The sequence below is a fragment of the Lagenorhynchus albirostris genome, chromosome 9 (assembly GCF_949774975.1).
Source record: "Lagenorhynchus albirostris chromosome 9, mLagAlb1.1, whole genome shotgun sequence".
Lineage (NCBI taxonomy): Eukaryota > Metazoa > Chordata > Mammalia > Artiodactyla > Delphinidae > Lagenorhynchus > Lagenorhynchus albirostris.
Genome location: NC_083103.1, coordinates 43,560,394 through 43,583,284, shown reverse-complemented (window position 1 = coordinate 43,583,284; position 22,891 = coordinate 43,560,394). Strand labels below are relative to the sequence as shown.

General features: G+C 34.6%; 1 protein-coding gene across 3 annotated transcripts in view; it reads left to right on the top strand.

Moving 5' to 3' along the window:
- USP47 (ubiquitin specific peptidase 47) overlaps nucleotides 1-22,891 on the top strand; it is a 120,837-nt gene that overhangs the window by 76,055 nt on the left and 21,891 nt on the right. For all 3 annotated transcript variants that reach the window (XM_060159654.1, XM_060159655.1, XM_060159656.1), the window contains 8 exons: nucleotides 12,751-12,846; nucleotides 12,932-13,084; nucleotides 15,464-15,631; nucleotides 17,579-17,710; nucleotides 18,169-18,245; nucleotides 18,836-18,891; nucleotides 20,924-21,036; nucleotides 22,055-22,159. In XM_060159654.1, coding sequence (XP_060015637.1) covers nucleotides 12,751-12,846; nucleotides 12,932-13,084; nucleotides 15,464-15,631; nucleotides 17,579-17,710; nucleotides 18,169-18,245; nucleotides 18,836-18,891; nucleotides 20,924-21,036; nucleotides 22,055-22,159 — 900 coding nt within the window. The remainder of the gene's footprint in view (nucleotides 1-12,750; nucleotides 12,847-12,931; nucleotides 13,085-15,463; nucleotides 15,632-17,578; nucleotides 17,711-18,168; nucleotides 18,246-18,835; nucleotides 18,892-20,923; nucleotides 21,037-22,054; nucleotides 22,160-22,891) is intronic.

The following is a 22,891-nucleotide window of genomic DNA, read 5'->3' as shown; positions in this document are numbered from 1 at the left end:
ATTTAGGTCTTCTGCTCATTTTTGGATTCTGTTGTTTGTTTTTTTGATATTGAGCTACATGAGCTATTTATATATTTTGGAGATTAATCCTTTGTTGATTCGTTTGCACATATTTTCTCACATTCTGAGGGTTGTCTTTTCATCTTGTTTATAGTTTCCTTTGCTGTGCAAAAGTTTTTAAGTTTCATTAGGTCGCATTTGTTTACTTTTGTTTTTGCTTCCATTTCTCTAGGAGGTGGGTCAAAAAACATCTTGCTGTGATTTACATCAAAGAGTGTTCTTCCTATGTTTTCCTCTAAGAGTTTTATAGTATCCAGTCTAACATTTAGGTCTTTAATCTATTTTGAGTTTATTTTTGTGTGTGGTGTTAGGGAGTGTTCTAATTTCATTCTTTTACATGTAGCTGTCCAGTTTTCCCAGCACCACTTACTGAAGACACTGTCTTTTTTCCATTGTATATCCTTGCCTTCTTTGTCGTAGATTAGTTGACCATAGGTGTGTGGGTTTATCTCTGGGCTTTCTAGCCTGTTCCATTGATCTATATTTCTGGTTTTGTGCCAGTACCATATTGTCTTGATTACTGTAGGTTTGTAGTATAGTCTGAATTCAGGGAGTGTGATTCCTCCAGTTCCATTTTTTTCTCTCAAGATTGCTTTGGCTATTTGGGGTCTATTGTGTCTTCATACAAATTTTAAGATTTTTTGTTCTAGTTCTGTAGAAAAATGCCATTGGTAATTTGATAGGGATTGCATTGAATCTGTAGATTGCTTTGGGTAGTATAGTCATTTTCACAATATTGATTCTTCCAATCCATGAACATGGTATATCTCTCCATCTGTTTATGTCATCTTTGATTTCTTTCATCAGCGTCTTATAGTTTTCTGAGTACAGGGCTTTTACCTCCCTTGATAGGTTTATTCCTAGGTATTTTATTCTTTTTGTTACAGTGGTACATGGGATTGTTTCCTTTATTTCTCTTTCTGATTTTTCATTGTTGGTGTGTAGGAATGCCAGCGATTTCTGTGCATTAATTTTGTATCCTGCAACCTTACCAAATTCCATTGATTAGTTCTAGTAGTTTTCCGGTGGCATCTTTAGGATTTTCTATATATAGTATCATGTCATCTGCATACAGTGACAGTTTTACTTCTTTTCCAATTTGTATTCCTTTTATTTCCTTTTCTTCTCTGATTGCTGTGGCTAGGACTTCCAAAGCTATGTTGAATAATAATAGTGAGAGTGGACATCCTTGTCTTGTTCCTGATCTTAGAGGAAATGCTTTCAGTTTTTCACCATTGAGAATGATGTTTGCTGTGGGTTTGTTGTATATGGCCTTTATGATGTTGAGGTAGGTTCCCTCTGTGCCCACATTCTGGAGAGTTTTTATCATCAATTTGTGTTGAATTTTTTCAAAAGCTTTTTCTGCATCTATTGAGATGATTATATGGTTTTTATTCTTCAATTTGTTCATATGGTTTATCACATTGATTGATTTGCATATATTGAAGAATCCTTGCATCCCTGTGATAAATCCCACTTGATCATGGTGTATGATCCTTTTAATGTACTGTTGGATTCTGTTTGCTAGTATTTTGTTGAGGTTTTTTGCATCTATATTCATCAGTGATATTGGTCTGTAATTTCCTTTTTTTGTAGTATCTTTGTCTGGTTTTGGTATCAGTGTGATGGTGGCCTCATAGAATGAGTCTGGGAGTGTTTCTTCCTTTGCTATATTTTGGAAGAGTTTGAGAGGATGGGTGTTAGCTCTTCTCTAAATGTTTGATAGAATTCGCCTGTGAAGCCATCTAGTCCTGGACTTTTGTTTGTTGGAAGATTTTTAATCACAGTGTCAATTTCATTCCTTGTGATTCATGTGTTCATGTTTTCTGTTTACTCCTGGTTCTTTCTTGGAAGGTTATACCTTTCTAAGAATTTGTCCATTTTATTGGCATAGAGTTGCTTGTAGTAGTTTCTTAGGATGCTTTGTATTTCTGCCGGGTCTGTTGTAACTTCCCCTTTCTCATTTCTAATTTTATTGATTTGAGTCCTCTCCCTCCTTTTCTTGATGAGTGTGGCTAAAGGTTTGTCAATTTTGTTTATCTTCTCAAATTACCAGCTTTTATTTTTATTGATCTTTGCTATTGTTTTTGTTGTTTGTTTCTATTTCATTTATTTCTGCTCTGATCTTTATGTTTTCTTTCCTTCTACTGACTTTGGGTTTTGTTTGTTCTTCTTTCTCTAGTTCCATTAGGTGTAAGGTTAGATTGTTTATTTGAGATTTTTCTTGTTTCTTGAGGTAGGATTGTATTGCTATAAACTTCCCTCTTAGAACTGCTTTTGCTGCAACCCATAGAGTTTGGATCATCGTGTTTTCATTGTCATTTGTCTCTAGGTATTTTTTGATTTCCTCTTTGATGTCCTTAGTGATTTCTTGGTTATTTAGAAACGTATTGTTTAGCCTCCATGTGTTTGTGTTTTTTACATTTTGTTCCTTGTAATTGATTTCTAATCTTAGAGTGTTGTGGTCAGAAAAGATGCTTGACATAATTTCAATTTCTTTTTTTTAAAAATTTTATTTATTTATTTTATACTTATTTATTTTTGGCTGTGTTGGGTCTTTGTTGCTGTGCACGGGCTTTCTCTAGTTGTGGTGAGTGGGGGCTACTCTTCATTGCAGTGCATGGGCCTCACTGCAGTGCCTTCTCTTGTTGTGGAGCATGGACTCTAGGTGCGCAGGCTTCAGTAGCTGTGGCACGCGGTCTCGGTAGTTGTGGCTCGTGGGCTCTAGAGCACAGGCTCAGTAGTTGTGGCACACGGGGTTAGTTGCTCTGCGGGATGTGGGATCTTCTGGGACCAGTGCGCGAACCCATGTCCCCTCCATTGGCAGGCGGATTCTTAACCACTGCGCCACCAGAGAAGCCCGATTTCAATTTTCTTAATTTTGCCAAGGCTTGATTTGTGACCCAAGATGTGATCTGTCCAGGAGAATGTTCCATGTGCACTTGAGTATAAATTGTAGTCTGCTGTTATTGGCTGGAATGTCATATAAATATCAAATCTATCTGGTCTATTGTGTCATTTAAAACTTGTGTTTCCTTATTAATTTTCTGTCTGGATGATCTGTCCATTGGTGTAAGTGAGGTGTTAAAGTCCCCCACTATTATTGTGTTACTGTCGACTTCCTCTTTTAGAGCTGTTAGCAGTTGCCTTAATGTGTATTGAGGTGCTCCTATGTTGGGTTCATATATATTTATAATTGTTATATCTTTTTCTTGGACTGATCCCTTGATCATTATGTAGTGTCTTTCCTTGTCTCTTGTAATATTCTTTATTTTAAAGTCCATTTTATCGTATATGAGGATTGCTACTCCAGCTTTCCTTTGATTTCCATTTCCATGGAATATCTTTTTTCCATCCCCTCACTTTCATTCCGTATGTGTCCCTAGGTCTGAAGTGGGTCTCTTGTAGACAGCATATATATGGGTCTTGTTTTTGTATCCATTCAGCGAGCCTATGTCTTCTGTTTGGAGCATTTAATCCATTCACGTTTAAGGTAATTATCGATATGTATGTTCCTATGACCATTTTCTTAATTGTTATGGGTTTGTTTTTGTAGGTCCTTTTCTTCTCTTGTGTTTCCCACTTAGAGAAGTTCCTTTGCATTTGTTGTAGAGCTAGTTTGGTGGTACTGAATTCTCTTAGGTTTTGCTTGTCTGTAAAGCTTCTGATTTCTCTGTCGAATCTGAATGAGATCCTTGCTGGGTAGAGTAATCTTGGTTGTAGGTTCTTCCCTTTCATCACTTTAAATATATCATGCCACTCCCTTCTGGCTTGTAGAGTTTCTGCTGAGAGATCATCTGTTAACCTTATGGGAGTTCCCTTGTATGTTATTTGTCATTTTTCCCTTGTTGCTTTCAATAATTTTTCTTTGTCTTTAATTTTTGTCAGTTTGATTACTGTGTGTCTCGGCATGTTTCTCCTTGGGTTTATCCTGCCTGGGACTCTGCGCTTCCTGGACTTGGGTGGCCAGTTCCTTTCCCATGTTAGGGAAGTTTTCGACTATAATCTCTTCAGATATTTTCTTGGGTCCTTTCTCTCTCTGTTCTCCTTCTGGGACCCCTATAATGCGAATGTTTTTGCATTTAATGTTGTCCCAGGGGTCTCTTAGGCTCTCTTCATTTCTTTTCATTCCTTTTTCTTTATTCTGCTCCGTGGCAGTGAATTCCACCATTCTGTCTTCCAGGTCACTTATCCATTCTTCTGCTTCTTTTATTCTGCTATTGATTCCTTGTAGTATATTTTTCATTTCAGTTCTTGTATTGTTCATCTCTGTTTGTTCTTTAATTCTTCTAGGTGTTTGTTCTTTAATTCTTCTACGTCTTTGTTAAACATTTCTTGCACCTTCTCGATCTTTGCTTACATTCTTTTTCTGTGGTCCTGCATCATCTTCACTATCATTATTCTCAATTCTTTTTCTGGAAGGTTGCCTATCTCTGCTTCATTTAGTTGTTTTTCTGGGGTTTTATCTTGTTCCTTCATCTGGGACATAGCCTCTGCCTTTTCATCTTGTCTGTCTTTCTGTGAATGTGGTTTTCATTCTAGTGGCTGTAGGATTGCAGTTCTTCTTGCTTCTGCTGTCTGCCCTCTGGTGGATGAGGCTATCTAAGAGGCTTGTGCAGGCTTCCTGATGGGAAGGTCTGTTGGTGGGTATTGCTAGGTGTTGTTCTGGTGGGCATTGCTAGGTGTTGTTCTGGTGGGCAGAGGTCAGTAAATCTTTAATTTGCTTGTCTGCTGATGGGTGAGGCCGAGTTCCCTCCCTGTTAGTTGTTTGGCCTGAGGTGGCCCAGCACTGGAGCTTACAGGCTTTTTGGTGGGGCTAATGGTGGATTCTGTGAGGACTCATGCCAAGGATTACTTCCCAGGTAGGTCTGATTCATTCTCCTATGGGGTCACTGTTCCTTCCCCCTGGGTCCTGATGTGCACACTATGTGTGTGCTCTCCAAATGTGGAGTCTGTTTCCCCCAGTTTTGTCAAAGTCCTGCAGTCAAATCCCACTAGCCTTCAAAGTCTTATTCTCTGGGAAGTCCTCCTCCCATTGCCAGACCCCTAGGTTGGGATGCCTGATGTGGGGCTCAGAACCTTCATTCCAGTGGGTGAACTTCTGTGGTATAATTGTTCTCTAGTTTGTGAGTCACTCACCCGTGGTTATGAGATATGATTTTATTGTGATTGCGCCCTTCCTACCGTCTCATTGCGGCTTCTCCTTTGTCTTTGGTTGTGGGGTATCTTTTTTTGTGAGTTCCAGTATCTTCCTGTCGATGAGTGTCCAGCAGTTATTTGTGATTCCAGTGCTCTCGCAAGAGGGAGTGAGCACACGTCCTTCTACTCCGCCATCCTGAACCACTCTTACCTGCTCCCCCACCTTTTTTAAACAACATAATATTTTGTATAGAAAACATGAAGACATTTACCAAAACAAAACCCTAGAACTAATAAGTGAGTTTAATAGGTAGCAGGGTATAAGATAAACATACAAAAATCAATTGTATTTCAAAAATACTAGCAATGAAATGTGGAAAGTGAAATTAAAAATACAATACCATTTATAGTTGTGGGGCAAAAAAAGCCTTAGGTGTAAACCTAACAAAATATGTACTGGACTTATGTGCTGGAAACTATAAATTCTGAAAAGAATATTTAAGTAAAGGGAGAGACATACTGTCCTCATTGATTGGAATATTCACATGGTAAAGATGTAGATTCTCCCCCAAATTGTATAATTTTAATGAAATTCCTTTCAAAATCTGAGAAGATTTTTCAAGCTCATTCTAAAAAAAATAGCTAGAATAGCTAAGAGAATTTTGGAAAAAGAATAAAGTAGGAGAAATCAGTCTCCTTGATCTCAAGACTTATTATATAGCTACAGTAATCAGGACTGTATGGTATTGGAGGAATAGACAAATAGATCAGTGGAACATAATAGAAAACCCAGAACTAGATCCATATAAACATGCCCAGCTGATTTTTTTTAGAATTGCACAGTGCAATTCAATTCAGCAAGGATGGTCTTTTAAACAAATGATGTTAAAACCATTGGGAATTCATATATACAAAAATGAACCTTTACTTAAACCTTACAGCTTGTAAAAAAATTAACTCAAAATGGATCATAGACTTAAAAAAAATGTAAAGTTGCAAACTTTTAGAAATAAAACACAGGAAAAAATCCTCTAGAAAAAGGGTTAAGCAGTGAATTCTTAGACTTGATACCAAAAAGTGCAATCCACAAAGGGAAAAATTGACAAGTTGTATCTCAACAAAATTTTAAAACACTTGTTCTTTGAAAGCCCATGTGATGAAGGTAAGAGAAGCTACAGACTGGGAGAACATATTTGGAAACCCCATATCTGACAAAGGACTAGTATCTAGAATACATAAAGACGTCTCAAAACACAATAGTAAAAAATGATAACAGTCCATTTAGACAGTTGGCAAAAGACATAAACAACATTTCATGTAAGAGGATATGCAGATATCAAATAAATACAGGAACAGATGTTCAACATCACTAGGGAAATGCAAATTCAAACCATAATGAAGATAACACTCTCTACCAACAGAATGGCTAAAATAAAAAATAATGGCAGCACAAAAAGCTGACAACAGTGTGGAGGAACTGGATCACTCATGTTTTTGGTGGGAATGTGAAAAGTTACAGGCAGTTTCTCATAAAACTAAACATGAAATTATCATAACCTCCAGCAATTGTACTCTTGGTTATTTATCCCAGAGAAACAAAAACTTATCAAATATTCATAATGTCTTTATTTTTAATATTCTGTAACTGGAATCAACCCAGATGTCCTTCAACAAGTAAATGGTTTAACACACTGTGGTACAAACAAACCATAGAATACTACTTAACAATAAAAAGGGACAAACTACCAATACACACAGAAACTTGAATGAATCTCCAGGGAATTATGCTGAGTGACAAAAACCAATCTCAAAAGGTGACATATGGTTCCATTTATATAACATTCTTGATAAAACAAAATTTTAGAACTGGGAGATGGATTAATTATTGCCAGAGCTTGTAGATTAGTTGGCACCAGGGGAAGGATGGGTAGGTGGTTACTATAAAAGGACAACATGAGGGATCCTTGTGGTGTAGGAACTGTTCAGTCTCTTGACTATGGTGGTGGATATATAAGCCTATACAGGTAATAAAATTGTAAAGAACTTACTACACACACATAGACAGACAAATGAGTACACTGAAACTGAGAAAATTGGAATAAGATTGGTGGGTTATATCAATGTCAGTATCCTGATTGTGATATTATACTATAGTTTTGCAAAATGTTATCAAATGGAGAATGGCAAAGTGTACAGGAGGCTCTGTATTATTTCTTATAATTGTATGTGAATCATCAGTTATCACAACAATTGCAATTAAAAGTAGATGGCTTAAGTAAAAGTAGAGTTCTTTTCCTAGTTTAAAAGAGAAAACTATATGTTCTGGGAAAGATAGTTGACTCTCTGTAAGGAAGACATGTAACTGTATTTCAATAGCACAGAATTGCTAAGTCGAAATCAGTTAGAAAATAGTTATCAGTAGTGGTTCTAATTTATCTTCCATAGTTCAGTCTGAAAAGTAAAGTATTATATTTTAGCAACCATTTCTTCATTCAAGCCGAAGTAGATGTTGAATGATGGAGAAAGAATTATATATATAAGTTAAGAGTAAAAATAAGTGAGAGGATTTATATACCATTCCTTGGTTCTATCTTTTGATTGCACTGTACCTAGATTTTCTGTATTTCTTACTCAGAGAACTAAGGATGTAAGACTTCTCTATGTTCTATTCTGAACGCTGGAAATCAGGGTCTAAACAACTCTGCACAATTACACTTTGTATAATATATAAGGAGGTGTAAGCTCTAGAAAATAAAACTATTATCTTCACTCTGGAATGATGAAAAACAATCACAGTCAACCCAAAGCTAGTTTGGAAACATGACACAAGAATAACATACTCAAGAGGACAGCTCATGGTAAGCAGTATAGTTTTTTTGTGTGTATTAATAATGGCATAATGTTTATTATATTTTTCATTTTTATGATCCATAACTTATTTTTTTGTTATCTAAAATATAGTTTGGCATGATTTTTAGTTATCTTGTACATCACATTAAGTGAAGACAAATGTATATAACCACATTAGCCCATAACTTACATAATTGTTGAATGAATAGATGAATTGAAGCTAATTTTTATGACTGAATAATTTTATTTATAATTATTCTGGGGTCAACTTTTAAAAAAATGAATAAGAAGCTAAAGAAAATTATTAATATAGCTTTAACTGTTTTCTAAATCTAAAGGAAAATGGTGGCTACCTCAATCTCCATATCTCCACATATCCTCCCAAAACCATAGGCTAGAAGGAACACAAATGAAACCCAACTAACCCATACTTTCTGGATTGCTAGGAGACAATGACATGAACTTCAGATTACCTGAAGGTAGCAAAATTATCAAGTGCCAGTGGAGCTTCCACTACTGCTGCAAGTCTGTATATGTGGAGAGTATGAAGTGGGATGCTTTAGAGACTATGAAACAGAAGAGAGTGGACTGGAAGACTTAAACAAAATGAAGACAGAATCACCCTCAAAAAGAGAAAGTACAACAGTATGTGCCAAAATAGTGAACACAGACTGGGACTTGGTAGTTTATAGTACCAGCTACCAGGAAGGAGTTTTAGAGCGTGTAGTAACTTAGGAAGTGGCAGCCTTAGAGGAATTTTGCTTCTAGAGAAGGAGATAAACAGAGAAGGGGTGATGCCACTGAGTCCTAGCAGTGAGGAGAAAACAAGAAGAAGAAGAAAAATAAAGTGTTCTGCAAAATGAAAGAAGACACCAACCTCTTTTCCCCCATTACCCATTCAAGAAATTACACTTCACTAAGTTGACAGAAGGTACTCACAAACTAAAGAACGCTGTCCACAAAATGAGTAAGGGAAAAATCAAACTTACACAGCAGCAGTGTTGGAAGAAAACAGAAAATATGTATTAAATCATTTCAGCTGATGAAAATCTATACACACACAACCTCAAAACCTTAGAAAAATAACCACAAAGTAGCATACTGTAACACAGTACTCTAGACTAAGTTAAGTATTCTCAAGCAAGCAGAACAGAACTTGGTATCCAAAAATTTAAGGAGAGAAATGGATTAAAGAAAAAACCAAGCAAACAAGAAATGCAATGCAAGCTGATCAAACTCAGGAAGGAAATTTAAAAAAAGACAAGACTACATTAGAAATGAAGAATTAATTATAAAATGCTCAAGAGAAAATAGAATGGAATGAAAATCTAAGGAAGAACATAGAATGAAAATGAGATAAAGAAGTAAAAATTAGGATCTCAGAGCAAGTGATGGAAAGGAAAGGCTGGCAAAGGAGGTCCAACATAATTGGAATCTGTGAAGAATAAAAATAACTCAGTAGAACAAAACTTATAAACTATAATCCAGGAACACTTTCTGGAAATAGGGGAAATTTAAATCTACCTTTTGAAGGACGCACCACTGTACCTAGAAAAATGGACCTGGAATGATCAACTGAGACATATTTTAGTAAACTGCTAAACTTGAAAGACAAATGGGGCTGGCATCATACTTTTGAAGAGCAACATGCAAATCATGGCAATAGAATGGCAATTTCAAGAAAATCAAGAAAAAGTACAGGCCAAGGATTTGCTATCCAGCCAAGTTCTTCTTCAATTATTATGGCAATAGAAAATCAACTTTTGAATATTGAAGAACTCATAGACCATTGTATCCATAAGCCTTCTTGAGGAGATTGTTGGAGGATGATCTCTATCCACCCAAGAGACCACTGGGGAAGCTTCAGCAAAAGGACCGTGAGCATTTAATATACTAAATTGTAGAATTAAGGACTAAATAAAACAAGGGTGGGGACATGGAAAAAAGAAAGTATGAAATGTTACATGTTAAACAATGTACAGAGAATACCATTCTTAAAAAAGGAAGAGAGTGAGAAGGGAAAGTAGAATGAGATCATAGACTTAAATAGGTGGGAGACCAAGGCTATCATTTAAAATCGGCCGACCAGACACTAAAAGCTTAAGTAAGGAAAAGGAAGGATTAAGGGCACTAACAAAAGTACATATAAATGCACTAGAAAAAAATTACTAACCTTCCTAAATACCAAAAGAAAATGTAAAAAATAGCAAAAACACCATGTAGAAAAAGAAACACAGTAAATATTACTTAATAGAGTAATTAAAATATACAATAGTGACTGAGATGAAACAAAACATCAGTCATATTAAATATGGATGGGCTTAAATTGCCTATTAAAGGCAAAAAATTTTCAGGTTGGCTTATAAAACAAACATTATATTAAAATTTGGTTTAAACAAGAATCCAATAGTGGATGCTAAACTAAGGTGGAAAGTTCTTTAAAGCATAGTAGTTTTGTATGGTCTCCAAGTGTCTCCTTACAAATTGCTTATTAGCCACAGAGGAAAAAAATAATAACCACATAGTGAAAAAACTGGGCAACACCTTGACCACGTGTTTGAAGTTAATATCACCAGTAAGGATGTTAGGGACATCTTGCCCTTTGACTGTGATACCCTTAGAAGAACACATCATTACTTACTTACATTAGTCTAGTAAGGAATGCATAACCTGAATCTAAGGAACATCAGACAAACCCAAATTGCAGAACATTTTTATAAAATAACTGGCCTCTTCAAAATTGTTAATGTTATGAAAGAAAGGCTTTGAAACTGTACCCGACAAAATGAATCTGAAGAGGCAGACAGCCAAATGCAGTCTGTTTTCCTGGATTTGATTCTGTACTGGATGGGGAGAAATACTATAAAGGACATTATTAGGATAATTGACAGAATTGGAATATAAACTGACACAAGTACTTTACCAATATTAAATTTTCCTGAGTTTGATAACTCTTCTGTTTATGTAAGAATATGTTTTTTCTTAAAAAGTCAAATTGAAGTATTAAGAGGAAAAGCATGTATGAACCTACTCTCAAGTGGTTCGGAAAAACACATAATGTGCGTGTGGGTGGGAGAATGATAAAGCAAGGTAGCAAAATGTTAAAAGTTGGTGTGTCTAAGTAAAACGTTTAAGGGAATTTTCTTTAAACTTTTCTCCGGGTTTAAAAGAAGAAGAAGAAAAAAAAAAAGATAGCTCTGGCTGTGAACTATAAGCCAGAGATCAATACGTACATATAGCTTAGTTTAGTAAAGTAGAATTTGAGTTACATAATGTTCTCACTCTCCCTTTACCCTCCCCCTGCTTTTTGAAGATATTGAGTGTTTTAACAGTTCAGTAATCCATTCGGAAAGCTCAGCTGATTTGGTATCAGTCTGTGTTAAGCTATAGATGTGATTGCTCTTAAAGCTTTTACCTCTCATGTTTTTAAAGAATTTGCCTTTTTCGTACTTAAAAATATGGGAAAAAATCCCCCAAAAATCGTTTTCTAAATGTGTCCTTTCCTATGACCTCTGTAAAACACTTGATTATGTGGAGAAAAGCCAGCTACTTGGTCCCCCTCCCTACCCCATTGGTTCTTCTTGTGTTCTGAGGACCAAATAGGAGATGGATGAAGTTAGAAGCATTTTGTATATTTTTTCATATTTTTTATCTTATTCCAAAATAAGCTATACAAAGCAATATGTGGATAGTAGTTTTTGTATGCTTTGCTAGCTGTTTTACAACTAAGTCCATTTTGCTAGGTCAGGCTCCCTTATCTTTTGAGGAACAACTTGTTCTATATCAAAAATTTTTTGAAGATACTTTGTCTTAATGATTCCACTTCTTCTTCTTTATATGTAATAAATATTGTCGGTAGTTCTACTTAGACCATGTCTGAGGAAAAGAGATGACATCAAATGAAATTGTGCAATCCAATCTTGTATGTTGTATCAACTAAAATTTTTTAATTGTGAAAAATCAGTGATGAAAAATTACAATAAAAATTTTATGCCTACTGATTCTTCAACAATATTCATACTGGTTTCTTCTGTCTTAAAGCTGTATGGAGAAAAGAGAGCTACATGGTTCCACTAGGTGAACAATCCAGCATCTCTCATACGTTTTCAAATGGAGCAGTAGCTGACAAGCAGTGAGAAGGTTGCACAGTGGTTTTCAGTCTTTATAATTAGTGCAATGGTAGCTTACTGACTGACCCTAAATGTAGGGGTTAAGGATAATTATTAGATTTTTTAATGTACAAATAGTGTAAATTCTTCAGAGTGCTGGATTGTTAAATGTGCAGTTTAAAATTGTCTCCTTTTACAAGAAGGATGCAATGACACATGCAACTGCTTTTCTAAGAAGTATGGAATTACTTTTTAATCTAAAGACTGAGGATTTCTATTAGATTATTTAACCAAAAATCACAACATAAAGTCTATGAAAATTAGGTAGAAATGACTAACTGATGTGCAACACTAGGAAATGTAGAGCTCATACAGAATGAAATAAAGTAATTTTTTGCTAAGTGTTTATAATGATAACATCATTTTGCTGTTGATACTTTTTTTCCGCCTTTTTGCATTTTGAATTCCTAATTTTCTTGCTGTTCTACATATAAGTATTTTGGTAATTGCAGTGTTTTTATATTCAGGGCTTTGTCGTTAACATTATAATACTTTACAGTAATTATAAAACAATTTTTTTTTTTCTAACTAGGAGGAAGCATTGCATGCATTTATTCAGCCAGAGATCCTGGATGGCCCAAATCAATATTTTTGTGAACGTTGTAAGAAGAAGTGTGATGCACGAAAGGTAGATGCCATTTAGAAATTAATACTTAATTATCTGAGATAATATTCAATATTCAATAGATTCCCCCCCACACTTTTTTTTTTAGGGTCTTCGGTTTTTGCATTTCCCTTATCTGCTGACCTTACAACTGAAAAGATTTGATTTTGATTATACAACCATGCACAGGATTAAATTGAATGATCGGATGACATTTCCCGAGGAACTAGACATGAGTACATTTATTGATGTTGAAGATGAGGTGAATACTTATAAATTATACTTCAGATATTCTTCTTTGATCAGAGTAACTTGTGATATTCTTTGAAATGACAAAAAGGATATTAAATTCTGGAATTATTTCTTTAATTTGTGTGATAATCTTACGTTTCATAACTTTCTTAGTTATTGAAACATACCAGTCTAGAGATGGGCTGCACTTGTGTTTCTGGCACATGATAAACACAGAACAGATATATTGAATGAACGAGCAAACTGGGTAGTATGGCCTTAATTTCTTGTTTTGTCTTAGTGTCTTTTTCATGCATTAAGGTTTCTGGGTTATTCTCCCTTAAGGTTTACCAGCTCTTAAATTGGCTAGGTTAGAAAGCTAGGTAATAAAGGTATTTTTCTGTGTTTCTTTTTTAATTAGTTTTATTTTTAAATTAAAACTTCTAAAATAAAAAATTTAAAACTATTTAAATATAGTTTGAGAATGGAACTTTGAGGGCACACATAAAGCTCATTAATTTCTTCCGCTCATTGACCTCCCCCAATTATCTGGTTCCTCTATCCTTATCAGTAAAAGATTCATAATGTCCCACTCTGTTCTCTTGGAAACTCTTCTGATTTAATTATTGGGAATATTTACAATGACTTAACATAGTTGTTACAGAGTGATAAATCTTTCTTATTCTCAAAACTGCCATGAAGTATTTTTTTCTGATTGGAATTCATCACAATAGTTAAAAATACCTTTTCCCAGAGGCTTAAAAATAATTTTAAACATTCTCAAGTTTTATTTATGCTCTTAAGTACTAAATGGCAAATGTTTTCTGAGCCTCACTTTCCTTGTCTGTAAAGTAAGGATGATAATTGCTTTTCATAGCTTTTATAAGATGAGATTGCCTTTAAGTAAATGTTCATTGAATGGTACCTGTGACCAGGTAACATTCTCTGAAAGGTTTAATTTGAAATAATATCTCAAACACCTGTGCTTAAGCTAGGAAGTCTGTCCAAAGTATACCAAACTTTCAAGGGAGATTCCTACTCAGAGATGAGTATTAGATGGGTTTTCTGTATATTCCTAATGTATTTCTTACAAAGGGAAGTCTTTTCCAAGGGAAGAAAACTGAGATACAAAGTTTGACCAGAACTTTTAGGAAGTTTTAGGTCCATTTCTTGGAAGAAGAGAAGATGTTCTGGCTTAGTTAAAAGGAGTTTCAGGGATGATCTCTTTGGACTTTGTGTAGAATTCTCAAGTTGGTTTTCACCTCCATTTTTCCTTGAACCAAACTTTCTTGAGGGATGAAGACTGTATGTTAGGTGCAGTTCTTACAACAAAATTCTTGGCAAGAAGTTGGTACTTACTACATATTGCTTGGTTAATTCAAGAACTTATAGGCAATGCCTTAAACATATCAAGTGCCTACATTTTAGAGAAGAATTTTCAAACTCTGTATCTAAAATATTAAAGGAGGGGCTTCCCTGGTGGCGCAGTGGTTAAGAATCTGCCTGCCAGTGCAGGGGACACAGGTTCAAGCCCTGATCCGGGAAGATTGATCCCACATGCCACGGAGCAACTAAGCCTGTGTGCCACTACTACTGAGCCCACGTGCCGCAACTACTGAAGCCTGCACACCTAGAGCCCATGCTCTGCAACAAGAGAGAAGCCTGCGCACCTCAACGAAAAGTAGACCCCGCTCGCCGCAACTAGAGAAAGCCTGCGCGCAGCAATGAAGACCCAACACAGCCAAAAATAAATAAATAAGTTTTTAAAATAAAATAAAGTATTAAAGGAAAAGGGAGGAAAGAGTTGTTTGAGGATTTCTATGAAGAATTCTTTAAATTTGTCTGAAAGGGATTTAAAAATCATAAAAGCATGGAAAAGTATTATTTACTGTTGTTACATTTCCACCTCCTTTAACTGGAATATAAAGTTCTTGAGGATAGATACAGTGTCTTGTTTTTCTTTCTAATTGTCTGTAATACCTAGCATAGTGATAAACTGAATTGACCTTTTTGTTCAAGAAAGGAGATGATATTCTTTTGGGATTTGAGAACAACAGAAGCTCATTTTGGAGCATAAGTTCTCTGCTTTTATGGTTTTGATGAAAGAAATGGTAATTTTATATAGTTACTTTGCAGCTGTAAACATAAATGGGGTTTAATAGAATTCTGAAACACTAATTTGTTGTATTAGAATTTTAAGGTTGTTAATAGAAATGCTTTTAAAATACACTTTTGTTTAATTTTATTTAAGGTCTCACTTTTTAAGAGAAAATAAATTTGCTTAAAGTAGAATAAGTATTTTTATTAACAATAGCATCATAAATTATGTGGAAAAGCAGCATATAGATTGAAAGGTTTATATTTTCCCTTTATTTAGCTTATAATTGTAAGATAATTATGTTTTATTAAGAAATCTCCTCAGACTGAAAGTTGCACTGACAGTGGAGCAGAAAATGAAGGCAGTTGTCACAGTGATCAAATGAGCAATGATTTCTCCAATGATGATGGTGTTGATGAAGGGATCTGCCTTGAAAGCAATAGTGGAACTGAAAAGATTCCAAAACCTGGGCTTGAAAAGGTACTTTTTGTAATTTGTGGTTTTTAGTTGAACGAGAGAGTAAGGTAATCTCTGAGCTGCTATATAATTATCTTTAAAAGAAATTTAATTGCTATTATTTTTATGCATATATGTGGTCATAATTAAACTTTAGAAAAAAACTACTTACAGGTGGGAGCATTAATTTCTGAGAGGCTGAACTATACCGCTGAAGCAAGCTGAGTGGTGGTGTGGAAAGGGTACTAGTAGTGAGGAAACCACTTCATTTTGCCTTTAAAGTAGCAGCAAGCCTCTAAATCTTATATCAGAGTTTTCTCATATCGCAAAACGAAGGCATTAGACTAGATCTGTTAATTTAAAAAATTCTGGCTATGGGACCTTTCCTGAAACAATAAGAGAACTAATCTTTTTTAGGTAGGGGACCCCTCAGTTTTCCTCCCCTCCCCATGACAGCCCTTAAGGGACTTCAAAAAACGATACAATTCCATGGATTATCATTTGAAAACTACAAGACTGGATAATATCTAGGATAGAATTTTTTTGTTACTAGGTCAGTGATTTTTAAGATTTTGGTAAACCATTTCTTTAATGGTTTTTTATCAAATGGTTCTTTATCAAACCATTTCTTTAATGGTTTTATCAAACCATTCTATCAAACCATCAAATGGTTCTTTATCAAACCATTTCTTTAATGGTTTTATCAAACCATTCTAAAGCAAATTTGTATAATTTGCTTTATTGAGGGGAGAATTACAGATCAGATGTCTTGAGCATGGTGTGAATAATGAATCACCAGTGTGAAGACTGATCACTAGCTCAAGTCTTACAGAGTCGTATTAAATATAGGGGTTTTTTAAGGCAGTATTTAAGAATGGAGTTTCACTTGCATAAATCTGTTTTTAGATCAAGACCATTATTCTCACCACCATTACCACTACCCTTTACCTTTTAAAATTATCTGTTTCTTTCAGGGCAGACAGATGAGGTGTGAATTGCTGTGATGAATAATATAGTGGATACATTATAACTTAGTGTAAAGAACATTGCATTCAAACAAGGGTTGGAAAACTGTGGCTCAAGAGCTAAATCCAACCCCCAACCTGTTTTTCTATATAGACAATTATGTCTATCTTTTTTTTTTGTTTTCCTTATCTTATTCCACTGGATAGGATTTCCCATACAGTGTTGAATAGGAGTGGTGAGAGAGGACGCTCTTGCTTTATTCCCAATCTCAGGAGGAAAGTATTCAGTCTTTCGCCATTAAGTATGATATTGGGTCTAGATTTTTTATAGATGTTCTTTATCAATTTGAGGAGGTTCCCCTCTTCCTAGTTTGTTGAGAGTCTTTATCATGAATGGGTTTGGATTTTGTCAAATGTTGTTTCTGGGTTCAGTTGGTAAGATCATGTAACTTTTCTTCTTTAGCGTGGTTTACATAGGTTGATTTTCTAATGTTGAACCAGCTTTGCATACCTGAGAGATATCAAATCAATAGATCACTGTATCACAGATATTACATAAATAAATTAGAAGATGTTCAAAATAATTATATACCTTAGCTCTTTTATAAAGGAAGTGGAATCTTATTTGAAATTTTAAAAATGTTATTTGGGATTTATTGATTTTGATGTGCATATCAGAATGGTCTCATGTTTAACACCTCTTTGTAAAATTTCAGACTGTTATTTTCTTTTTACATAAATATATAAATTTGTATTTCAGTTATACATTGTTCTAGAGGTTATAGCATAATTAAAATGTGAAGGAATATACTGAATGAAACTTGTGGTATATAAAAATTATGTGATGAATTACCATTTTAATGATCTTAGAGAAAAGTTGACTTGCCATAAATACAGAGGACAACTAACATGTTAGTTCCCTGTGTTTTAGTAGAGAATAGGAAATATACAAATTAGGGTTTTGTGTTTTTCCTCTGTGCTGAGTTACTTTTATTCTTTTCTTTAGAATTCTTTGATCTATGAGCTCTTCTCGGTTATGGTTCATTCAGGGAGTGCTGCTGGTGGTCATTACTATGCTTGTATAAAGTCATTCAGTGATGAGCAGTGGTACAGCTTCAATGATCAACATGTCAGCAGGGTAAGGAGGGATTTTTTAAGATTATTATTCTGAAAGACAGGAGTAGGGATGTTTCTCATCAACAGCAGGGTTTATTAAAAATGAGAGACTCAGTCTGTCCATTGAAGCATACCAAATCATTAAGACATACCAGATGTCATTCTTTTGTTTTTGTTTTCAGTAAATTTCCTTTGTTTCTTTATTTTGTTTTATTTTGGGCTTGCAGAGCCCAAATTTATTTAGTGTTTGCAGAGCTAGACTCCCAGTTTTCTTCTTGCCCTGAGCCTTCACATGGGCTGTCTATTTAAGAGCACTAGAAAAGATTGGCCATTAGTAGCCACTGATTATGATTACATTTTGTGAACTGTTATCTGTGTGGTCCATTTAACTCTGAGGTTAAAACTTGGGTTACATGTTGACATAAAGGTAATGGTGTTATAGATCTTACCAAAAAAGTAAGTAATGTTACAACTTTTTAGATAACACAAGAGGACATTAAGAAAACACATGGTGGATCTTCAGGAAGCAGAGGCTATTACTCCAGTGCTTTTGCAAGGTAAATAACTTCCTAAGTTTTTCTGTTTATAAATTAGAATTATTTACAGCTTTTCAACATTTTTTTAATCACTAAAAAGGTTTAACCCAAGGGTCAACAAACTATAGCCTATGGGCCAAATTCAGCCTGCCTTCAGTTTTTGGAAATAAAGTTTTATTGGAACACCATCATACTCATTTGTTTAAATACTGTATGTTGATCTTTTCCCACACAACAGCAGAGTTAAGTAGTTTTAGCACACAGAATAGCTCACAAAGCCTATGACTTTTACTATCTGGCCCTTTTCCAGAGAAAAATTGCTGACTCCTGACTTACCTGTAGTACTCATTCTAGGACAAAGGTTTTTTGAAGATTTTACTACGTTACCAAGAAAAGATACAGGATTTTCTCATAAATATGTCGGTAAAAGCAAAGTAGTCTCCTTTTTTTCAAGAACGTTTAAATCTGAACCTGTACAAGAACAGCTACATGATTTTCTAATTGTTTGAAACAACAAAAAAACTACTATTTAAAATAAATATTTGATGCTAGGAAATGGAATCTTTACAATCTACTTTTTGTCCCTATTAATCTTTTTTATATTTTACTAGCTCCACAAATGCATATATGCTGATATATAGACTGAAGGACCCAGCAAGAAATGCAAGTATGTTGACATATAGTTACTTGATTTTAATCTGTGTTATAAACCAGTTTTTTTGCAAGTTTTATAAACCCAGATAACTACTTTTAAATGATAGGACAATTAAATTTTTTTAATGTGTGGAAGAATTAATTATAAAGACTGTTATGAGATAATACCAACTGGTAAAAGCACTTGGAAAAAAGTTGAACTATTTTTTAATACACTAAGAGACAAAACTTACTCTGCATTGCATACGTTGGATATTTAGTTGCAGTAAGATTGTATTATATGTAGTTTGGTGCAGTGATGATAGTCTCCAGATCTGTGTAGCAGCCATAACTCACCATCTGCATGTCCCAGAACAAGTTATTTAACTTTTCTAAGTCTTACTTTCCACACATGTAAAATGGGAATAATTATAGTATTTTATAGGATTATTATAAAAAATTAAATGAGATAAAATTTTAAGCATTTAGTGTCATACTAGAGTTAAACATCTTTGCTTATTTGCTTAAAAAGCAAGTAAAGTTTTATGAGTCGAGTATGCATCCTTTATTAGATTTTAATTTTATTAGGAATCCTAAAAATAATCCTGTATACAAAGCATGTGGATTTGCCTTTTTTTTTCCTTTCGTAACTGCTACTTTAAAAAATTACAGTTCCTGTGTTTTCTTGGTAACTCTGATCGTGACTGAGATAGTATTTGCACACAGGTGTATAAAGCATGTGTGTGTGTTTGTGTGTGTGCATACGATATATACACAGGTGATGTGTTTGCTCATATTCTTTTCACAATTAATATAATCATTGTCTTTGATTTCAATATATTTCCTTTGTTTAGAAACTACTATACTATGAGTAAATCTATTTTAAGCAGTCTGATGTTTTTGTTTACATTTTCGTAAACTCTCATCAGATTGTGAATTCAGTTGGTGCAAGGCTTAGGACTTATTTATCTTTTCACCAATGATATAATATAGGGTCTGTCATATAGAGGCTGTTCAATAATTTACTGTGTAATTATAGGAAAGAAAAAAGGAAATTATAATAAGTCATTTCAGAACAGAGATTTCAGAGTAGAAGTATTCATTCTACTTTACACATAATGAAACTATACCCTAAAGAGTAATTTGTCCAAGGTCATAGCTACCTGGAGGCAGAGCGAGGTTTCTAGTTTGTGTATCCTCTGTGACACCCAGCATTCCAGATATTTCATGTAGTACAGTAACTCAGCTTTCTTTTATCCGCTCCCCACAGCTCTAGTTTTGTGGTGAAGCACCAAGGGGCACTGTATGTATGATATGGAATATTTTTTAAATTGGAGCTCATTTCTGTAAACAGTAGATTTTTACCTTCCACAGAGGCATGATTTTTTTAAAATATAAATTGTTCTCCCTATTTAATGCCTAACAATCATTGGCTTTATTAAACAGTGTTATAGTCTCATACTGTCACTTCGAATACTTTGAGTTACATATGAAGTTCTTTGATTAGAAGGCAGCTAAAAGACTACTTTGAGAACAAAGGAAAGAGAATCATATTAGTGAATAATAATAAACAAATAAATACCATTTGTAGTAGTAGAGCATCAACAGTATTTATTACATTTCCTTATATCCCAGGTAATAACTCTATGTGGTAAGGTGCAGTTAATAAGCTGAAGAAACCAAGGTCTGGAGAAGTAAACTTGCCCAGGGTTATACAATTTGATGGTGATAGCACTATTTGAAATCAGAAGTGCTTTTATTTTCAAGTTTAAGGGAGGCGTTTTCATTCTAAAAATCTTAATTTACATACCAGAGTTGTCTGGAGCCAAGAGGTATACAGATAAAGATATGGCTTTTTTGAGACCTAACCATGTGTCATTATCAACTGCCTCTTCACCCTTGTCTGGAAGAAGCTCATGTTCCAAGTTGAAAGATTGATGTAATTGGGATATATTTTGATAACAGCTATAGTAGAAGTGTATACTCTGGGAACATAGTAGAACAAAATTAAATAAAGGAAGCTCAGTCTCAGTGGCACTGTTTTACCCTGTTTTTACTATTAATAGAATTTCTAGAAGTAGATGAATATCCAGAACATATTAAAAATTTGGTGCAGAGAGAGAGAGAATTGGAAGAACAAGAAAAGAGGCAACGAGAAATTGAGCGCAATACATGCAAGGTTAGATTTCCTAATTTTACTTTTAATTAAAAAGTGCTATTGAACTTTGCTTAACTGCAGTTCTCATCACTGACTCATTGGGTTGATTCTGTAGATAGTTATGCCATCATGATCATTAAACAGTATAACCAACTATATTACTGAGGTAAAATGATTTCATTTTATGCATAAAAAACCAGTAACATGGGCTTTCCTGGTGGCGCAGTGGTTGGGGGTCTGCCTGCCAATGCAGGGGATGTGGGTTCGATCCCTGGTCCGGGAAGATCCCACATGCCACGGAGCAGCTGGGCCCATGCACCATGGCTGCTGCGCCTGTGCTCTGGAGCCGGTGAGCCACAACTGCTGAGCCCATGTGCCGCAGCTGCTGGGACCCGTGTGCCTAGGGCCTGTGCTCTGCAGCAGGAGAGGCCACCGCAGTGAGAAGCCTGCATGCAGCAGCAAAGACCCAATGCAGCCAAAAATAAATTTATTAAAAAAAAACAAAAAACCAGTAACATAGTGATAATGCTCAGTGCTGCTGAGGTTACAGTGAGATGAACATTGTAACATTCTGCTACAAGTATAAATTGATAAAACCTTTCTTCCTAGAATTTCAGTAGGATTTATCAAGAGCCTTAAGCAAATTCATATTCTTTTATATAATTCTCTTAAGAAAATATTACCTAATGAGATAGTGACAGATGTGGTAAAAATTTTGACCACAAGGACATTCTCCACAGTATTTTCCAAATTACAGAAAAATTGGAAACAACTTGAATATATATCAGTAGGAGAGTGATTACATAAATTGTGATACATGCTTATAAAGAAACATACAGTTAAAATTAATGATTTTGAATTTTTTTATAACATGAGACAGTATCAATTATTAAGTGAGATAGATAGACGGAGAATGATCCCAATTATGTTTTTTGTTTAATTATAATATTTTTGACTATTAGGAAAGAATACTGTCTACAAAAGAAGTAAGTTCGATTTATGACCTGTTGAGTTAATGATGATATTTTACATTTTCTAGATAAAATTATTCTGTTTGCATCCTGTGAAACAAGTGATGATGGAAAATAAATTGGAGGTTCATAAGGATAAGACATTAAAGGAAGCAGTAGAAATGGCTTATAAGGTATGTTTAATTGCACTGTTGGCATTTAATTATTGATATTTTACGTAACAGCATTAACATTTTCCCAAGTTTTTATTATAGTCAGTAGTAATATAAGCACTTGCAGTAGCTTTGATAGCCCACTTAAATCCTATGTCTCTTAAAGAGTATAGTTTACACCTCTTCTCTGGAATGTGGTCCATTGCTTTTGAGAACTTTCTCACTCCGAAAGCCAGTTAAAGCTTTCTAAAACTCAGAAATAGAATTAGAAACAAAAATATTTATTTATTCTTTATATTCATTTAGCAGATATTTATTGAGTGTCTGCTATATGATGCATTAGAGAACTTGAGTGAACAAGACCACATGAGGTGTTAGAGGTACCAGAGTGAGCAAAACAGGCTCACTGCCTTCTTGGAGTTTACAATCCCACTGGGGAAAAAAACAGACAAAAAATATTTAAACACCACAGTTTTCAAATATCTTATTAGATGCCACAAAGTAATTCAGTAGTATATTAAGGTTATTTAATCTGAGACTTAAACCATGAGGAGACAGCTGTGCAAGAAGTTGGGGAAGAGTACTTTAAGTAGAGGTAACAGCATGTGTAAAAACTGAGGTGAGGAAGTACATGATTAAGAAGCTGAAAAAAGGTGCATTGTGTTTAGATCATCTTGATTGAGAATAGAGGCACATAAAATGCAATTAAAGGCTGTGTAAGAATAGAAGTTTGCATTTTATTCTAAGAATAAT